The sequence below is a fragment of the Bubalus bubalis genome, chromosome 22 (genome assembly GCF_019923935.1).
Source record: "Bubalus bubalis isolate 160015118507 breed Murrah chromosome 22, NDDB_SH_1, whole genome shotgun sequence".
Taxonomy (NCBI): domain Eukaryota; kingdom Metazoa; phylum Chordata; class Mammalia; order Artiodactyla; family Bovidae; genus Bubalus; species Bubalus bubalis.
In genome coordinates, this window is record NC_059178.1 from 24791833 (window position 1) to 24799441 (window position 7609).

General features: G+C 45.2%; 1 protein-coding gene across 2 annotated transcripts in view; it reads left to right on the forward strand.

Annotated features, from left to right (window-relative positions):
- MYOM1 (myomesin 1) overlaps positions 1–6819 on the forward strand; it is a 121593-nt gene extending 114774 nt beyond the window's left edge. For both annotated transcript variants that reach the window (XM_006071064.4, XM_044934795.2), the window contains 4 exons: positions 580–616; positions 858–880; positions 2529–2584; positions 5369–6819. In XM_006071064.4, the coding sequence (XP_006071126.3) occupies positions 580–616; positions 858–880; positions 2529–2584; positions 5369–5662 (410 nt within the window). In that variant the 3' untranslated portion in view covers positions 5663–6819. The remainder of the gene's footprint in view (positions 1–579; positions 617–857; positions 881–2528; positions 2585–5368) is intronic.
- Positions 6820–7609: the final 790 nt, after the last annotated feature.

Consider the following 7609-nt stretch of genomic DNA (forward strand, 5'->3'; position numbering starts at 1 on the left):
ACCTGGCTTCAATCCCTGGGTCAGGAAGATCCCCAGGAGAAGGGAATGGCAACCCACTCCAGTATGCCTGGAGAATTCCATGAACAGAGGAGGCTGGTAGGCTACAATCCACAGGTCACAAAGAGCTGGACACAACTGAGTGACTAGCACATAGCCGATTAACAAACAATGTTGTGATAGTTCCAGGTGAACAGCGAAGCTATTCAGCAATACATATGCATGTATCCATTCCCCGCCAAACCCCACTCCCATCCAGGCTGCCACACAACATTGAGCACAGTTTCATCCCATTCTGTCTTTGGCTGAGTGAAGCTTTGCTTTTCTGTTTTGAGAGTTGAAGTCTTCTCACTGAATTGAGAGCTTCTAAAATCCACTATTTCATGCTTTCTGCCTAGAAAGTATTTGCTTCTCTTGTTAAGCCTTTGAGTCATAGGGACTGCTCGGGTGCAGCCTCCTTCAAAGCCCACCACGTCAGGTCTGGACTGATTACACTGCGCTCACATTGTGAGCTCTCATAGGCCCCTGTGTGTGGCCAGTTCTGGGTGAGAAAATTCTAACTTCTCTTTTTTTCTCTTCAAGCCTACGATGAAGCCTTTGCGGAATTCCAGAGATTGAAGTAAGTCCCCCCCTTTCCCAACGATGCCCCCACGGGCACCCTTGTCTCTGACCCGTGCTCCTCCCCGGCTGAGTCAGCGGGGCAGAGGGTCCTGAACTGGGGCAAATGCAGGCGGAGCAGCACTTCCCGCTGCTTTGCTGAGCGGCAGAAACAGAAATGCAGTCGGGGTTGGCTACTTGACAGTAACACTAAAACAAAACCCTTCTTTGTTTGCATGTTTGTTCGTTTCTCTCAACCACAGACAAGCTGCCATCGCTGAGAAAAGTAAGTAAACCCGTTTGAGTTTATTCCTAGTGTGGCTTCAAGATGCAACTTTATTTTTCTATTATTACTGCAGACGGAGGAGAGTGAAAGCATTTTTTTTTTTTCCCTTTTCTTTCATTTCTATGTATATTTTTAAAACCTTAGGCATTCCGCATGTGTTGTCCTTTAGTCTCTTGAGTAAGACTGTCTGGAAAAGAAGGTCTCAGGTTACACTGTAAGAATGGCTCCCAGCCTCAACATGAAAAATCTCTGGGCTGCAAATCACACAGTAGGTTGTTCATCGCTTGCAGCAGGCAGCCAATGTCAGAAAAGTGTATATACTGAGTTGGCCAAAACAATTCCTTTGGGATTTTTCCATAAGATGTAATGGAAAAATCTGAACAAGCTTTTTGGCCATGCCAATATGTTAAGGAAAAGAAAAAATATTAATGAAACTTGTAGATTGGTATGTAAATCACTATAGCTGGTCCCCCAACAAGTGGTCCCATTTTTCTGAAAGACCAAGTAAGGCTGAGTGACCCTGACCCAGCGGTCAAGCCTGTGTCTGCACAAATGTGCTCTTTCCCGACCCCTCTCAACTGTGCTTCACACACAGAGGAGTCTATAGAATCCCGGGATCTACAGGATCCCAGGAATAACGGATGAACCATCGTGATGATTCAGGCTCTTTCTCGGGGGGGAGCAGAATTTGAAAACCATTGAAGGTTGTGGTTGTAGAGTCAGTCCTGAACTCAGGGACAGGAACCAGGAGGAGGAGGAGTGAGACTGTCTGCTGACCGTCTATCCCCTCTCTTGAATTCTCCTGTGGACAAGAAGCCTGACCCTCCCTCTGCTCCATGAGCTCCTTCCTGAGGTCTCTGGACCACAGTATCTTAGAGCTGGAAGAGACCTGAGAGCCTGTCTAGATTCCTGTTCTTAAATGATTGCACAGAACACTTAATTCAAACAAAATCTTCCACGTGGACCCGATAACACAGGTGAGGGCCAAGCTATCTTCACGGAAGTCAGGATGAATCCCATGTACACCAGGGAGCAGAGTAGACAAGCTTCATATCCATGGCTTTAATGCAGCCCCACCCCCATAATGAGACTGAGGTCCCCATACTGACATGACTCACCTAGCACCATCCAGAAAGTGGTACAGGGGGCCAGGCAGTGGGTCGGGCCCACAGGTGGTGTTACGTGCAATGGAATCAGCAGCAAAAGGCAGATGAGAAAGGGACGCTCTTTAGGGAAGGCCCCAAGAAAAGCCCATGTCTTCTCCAGCCTCCAGATCTCCCAGCACACAGCCTCCACTTATGCAGCCTTTCTGAATCAGAGGGGAGCCCATGGAAGAGGCCACACTCTGCCCTGCCCCCTCTGGCCAAGCTCACTGAGCTGCAGGAGGCCCAGGCTGAGAACAGCTGCCGGGGTTACAGAGCCGATCGTGGTGTGATCTCAGGTCCAGATAGAGGCACCTGTGTGTGAAGGAGATGAAAGTTCAGAAATTGCAGGGTCATTTGCTTATTTTGCACAGTTAAAGCAGGTATACGATGACTATAAGGAGAGGGAAACTAAGTAGGGCTATGAGTTCCGCTGGGTGGCTCTGTGCGGGTGATGGCTGGTGCTGGTGGCTTCAGTGATTAACCAGAAACGCCTGTGCTTACAGATCGCGCCCGGGTGGTGGGTGGCCTCCCCGATGTGGTCACCATCCAAGAGGGCAAGGTAAGTTTGGGGCACTCCTGTCTCCACTTCTTCCACACTGGAAAGGTGTTCCCATGCCCCAGACTTGGTTCCCACCATCTAATCATATGCCATGGCTGCTCATGCCTGACTTCAGTATAGCCACAGACAATGTTCAAAGTGTAGGCAGTTTTCCACTCATCTGAAGATGTTTTGTAGGCCAAGCATCAGGATGTACATTTGTTTAATGTGGCATGCACAGACTTCTTAGTCTCTTTCCAGAAGTGATGTCCCTTTAAAATCAGGAGAAGCAGAAAATGTTCAATCATAACTATATGACAAACATAATTGAAGAAAGAAGTGACCCCTAACGCTAGTGGAAAGTGGGCTGACCTATGGGATTCCTCATCTTTGAAGGGAAACATGCTGTGAATCTCTATAGGCTCCATCATAGCAGAAAACTGATTTATTTCCATTTGATTTTAAACTGATATTTGTTAGCTCCATAATAATCTCTCTGAAGAGCAGTGAATGTCATGTGTAACCTGGATTCACTTTCTTCATCCCTGAAAAAAGTGAAAGTGAAAGTGTTAGTCACTCAGTCATGTCTGACTCTTTGCGACCCCATGGACTGTAGCCCGCCAGGCTCCTCTGTCCATGGAATTCTCCAGGAAAGAATACTGGAGTGGGTTACTGTTCCCTTCTTCAATGGTAATAGTTTCTCTTAGTGGCAATAGTTTGACTCATATTTTTCTTCCTGAAATGCATTTGCAGAATAATTCAATAAGAAGTTCTAATTAATTATGGAAAGAAAATAAATTTCTTGCTATCTACCCAATTCTAAATGATACTCTTATGGAAAAGGCAACAAGGCCCTTCCAGATAGAAGGATATTCTTTTCCATGTATATGGTGAGCCTGCTCTTTTTCTTATAACTTCTGGACTTCAGTAAGAAAAAAATGCAAGAATGGAATTTAGGACTTCCCTGGTGGTCCAGTGGTTAAGAATACATCTGCCATTACAGGGGACACAGGTTCAATCTCTGGTCCAGGAAGATCCCACATGCTGCAGGGCAACTAAATCCATGTACCACAATTACTGAAGCCCGCACACTCTAGAGCCCATGCCCTGCAACAGGAGAAGCCACAACAATGAGAAGCCCACGCACCACAAGTAGAGAGTAGCCCCTTCGTGCTGCAACTAGAGAAAGCCCACTCGCAGCAACGAAGACCCAGCACAGCCAAAATAATTTAAAAAATTATGTATACCTATGGCTGATTCCTGTTGGGGTTTGACAGAAAACAGCAAAATTCTGTAAATCAATTATCTTTCAATAAAAAATAAATTAATTAAAAAAAATTAATTCCTTCAGATGCAAAATTCTAAAAAAAAAAAAAGGAACTTAAAATGTGAAGTAAATTCATCATCTTTGGTCATCAGGGGAATACAAATTAAAACCATAGTGAAATATGACACAGCAGCAGAATTACTAAAATATAAAACAGTGACAACAAAAAATGCTGGTGAAGCTGCAGAGAGACTGAATCACTCCTACACAACTGTCGGATATATAGACTAAAATTATACAGCTACTCAGGAAAACAGTTTGGCAATCTCTTAAAGTAATGAAATATATATTTACCATACCATCCAGCAACTGTACTCCTGGGTATTTATCTCAGAGAGATTAAAATGTATGCTCACATAAAAACATGCACACAATGTTCATAGCAGCTTTATTCATAATAGCCCCAAACTGGAAACAGCCCAGGTGACCCCTGCAGGTATGTGCATACCATGACACCCTTCTGAGCAACAGAAAGAGACAAACTGTTGACACCTGCAGTAACTTGGATGAATCTGCAAGGAATTATGCTCAGTGGAAAAGGTACTCTGGAAATGTTACCTCCTGTATGATGCTATTTATATAATGCTGTGGAAGTTATAATAATTGAGAAACAGAAAACAGGTTAGTGGTTGCCAGGAGTTAGGAACTGGCTTGGAAGTGGGGAGGTGTGTGTGGTTATAAATGGACCACAGGAAGGATCGTGGTGGGAATGGAAATGTTCTATATCCTGACTGATGTGGTGGATACACAAACCTGGGCAGGTGATAGAGCTGAATAGATCTAAGTGCACACAAGCACAAGAATGCAGGGGAAATCTAGTGTATCAGCGCCTGTCTTCTGGTTGTGCTTTTCTGCTGTAGTTTTGTAAAATGTTACTACTGGGGAAAATTTGGTAAAGGAAATCTATTATTTGATAGATCTAAACATTGACCTTTTAAAGTAAGAGGCTTTCAGCACAGATGGTAATATAATAAAATATTAGGAAAGAGGAGTACATTTTGGCAGAGCACCTTTGCAACTGCAGCAGCTTGAGTGGGTTTGGGGGGAGAGATCAAGTGAGCAAGACGGGACATGAAAATGAGTCACACTTTTGAAGCAGCTGTGGGGCTTCTGCTGCTGGGCTTGGTGACACAAATGAAATGCAAAAGCGAGCAGGTGGAGATGATGACAATGAGGAGATGTCTCTACTGAGACAGGGTCCAAAATGCCACCTTAGAGCAAAAGGCCTCAGTGTGTTTATGGGAACTGGAAGCAAATGCCTTCTTGGGGTTTTGATCATAAGTGTTCCCAAAGCCAGAAAACCAAGGCCCCAGAGAAACCTCCTCAAATGTGATTTTGAAATGTAACTTGCACAGGTGCACACAGCCTGGCCCAGCAAGTTTAGGCTTGTCCTCCATCCGGTCACCCCCAGAAGGATGCCTCAAGGTGGGTGTTACATCTGATACATCTCCTCCCCTCACTTAACACCTGTTTTGCAGGCGCTTAACCTCACGTGCATCGTGTGGGGTGACCCGACTCCAGAGGTGTCCTGGCTGAAGAATGAGAAGCTCCTGGCCTCGGACGAGCACTGCAACCTGAAGTTCGAGGCTGGCAAGACGGCCTACTTCACCATCAGTGGGGTCAGGACATCCGACTCGGGCAAGTACGGGCTGGTCGTGAAGAACAAGTATGGCTCGGAGATCAGCGACTTCACCGTCAGCGTGTTCATCCCAGAGGAGGAAGCCAGGAGCGTGGCAGAGGAGCCCCAGAAGGGCACCAAGAAGGCCAAGTGACCGGAGGGCGAGGGGGCCGAGGGGCCGAGGAGGGGAGAGCCACGGCCAGCTGCCTCGGGCCACGTGTGTTCAGGTGGTTTGAGTTGAGCACCAGGAAGCCTCCAATTCCCTATTTTTGTGCCGGCTTTGGGGGGTGGCGGGGGGATTGTCAAATCTTTGTTCATGTAAGAAAGCACCAAATAGCAACGTTTTACTCATTTTTCTTTATTCACAAATTGTATTAAGAAAATAACATTGGTGACATAAATGTTAGGAAACAGTTTTAAGGCAGAGACCAGAATAGAGTCAGAGGGATGTAGCCGATGGTCAGAGGAAGTGCTGTGGAGCTGTGTGGACGTGGCTGGCCTTTGAGCGGTCAGCTCTCCCGGTTGCCAGTGATGTGCCAGCAGCTCGTCCCAATGAGACCAGCTGTTGGGCCAGCCAGTCTGTCACGCGTTGCGACGGCAGCAGAGTGCGTTTGTGGGTGGCTGGTGGTCTGGAACCTCTCGGTCCTAATAAATAGTTCACACCCCTCTCTCCCCCATCAGTGCTTCTCTTGTTTCACCATTTTGGCTGCCTGGCTGGGTGGTCTCCACTGCACCTTTCTTGCCGCTTCTTGTAACATGTCTTCTGATTTAAATTCCTTTGGCTAAAACAGTGAGCTGTTGGTATCTAGAGGATCCGTAGAAGAGACTATTCAAAGTTTAGCTTTAGGAAGTTAATATTCAACAATATTGAAGTAATAAATTTAAAAATCTAGGCCTTAAACCCTTGAAGTTTGACTTTAAAACCTTATTTTTCTAATTTAAAATATTAGCCACCGAAATATTAATTTTAAGAGTGTTTTAATAACATAAGTTCCCTTTAACTTGTTAAACTGTGTGTGTGTTCAGTTGCTCAGTCATGTCCAACTCTTTGTGATCCCATGGACCATAGCCCACCAGGCTCCTCTGCCCATGGGATTTCCCAGGCAAGAATACTATAGAGTGTTGCCATTTCCTCCGCCAGGGATCTTCCCGACCCAGGGATTGAACCTATGTCTCCTGTGTTGCCGCCGGATTCTAATTAATATATTTGCTTTTCATTTTAAGTAACACTATTGTCTGACTTAACCAACGAAAACTTTCCAAGAACTTAAATAATTTTACCCATTAAACTAAGCATATAAATATGGAAAATGTTGATTTCTCTCATATGTTCTCAAATTGTACATGAACTTAGTAAGACTTCAACATAAAATCACAATCAATTAAACAATTTAGTTAGAATCATAAGATAAGTTGTTACTAAGACAAATGATCAGAAACATTACCAGTATGTAAAAATCAAATAGGAACAGACTTCATAATGCAAAAATACTAATTTTACCTACATGTAGCCCCTAGGGCCTGAACAAAAGGCGTGAACTCAGACTGTTTGCCATGGGGAGCTGGACACCAAGACCTTATCACAGCTCTGGGACCCACAAAAGGTAGCTTAGTCAAAAAAACAGGGATAGTAAAAAAACAAACAGGAACAGTAAAAAAATATCACCAACTGACATGGAGAAGCTCTACAAAACTTACCATCTGCCTGGCAGTAGTTCTGGGGAGAAAAACAAAGTTAATGGGTTCCTGAAGCCAGCGCTGTGTGCTCGTGGGGTCCAGATTTACTGCAATACCACATGGTGTAGGAACCCAAGCCAAGAGTTCCCATGAAAATGGCCAATGTTTGGGCCCCAGAGAACCAAATGTAAATGACGCTATAAGGAACTTCTGTGTCTGCCCACAAAGGATTGCTGTCATGGAAATCATTCTCCCAACCATAAACGACTAGAAAATCTGACACAATATATGCGGGACAAAAAACTGGGGCGTTGGCTAGCGGACTTGCAGGGGTGTGATGCCCCAGAGAAGAAGAACAGTAATGAGAGACTGGTGAGGGTTCCGACTTGTTGTGTGGACAGTGGATGGTGTTCAGGCTGCAGTC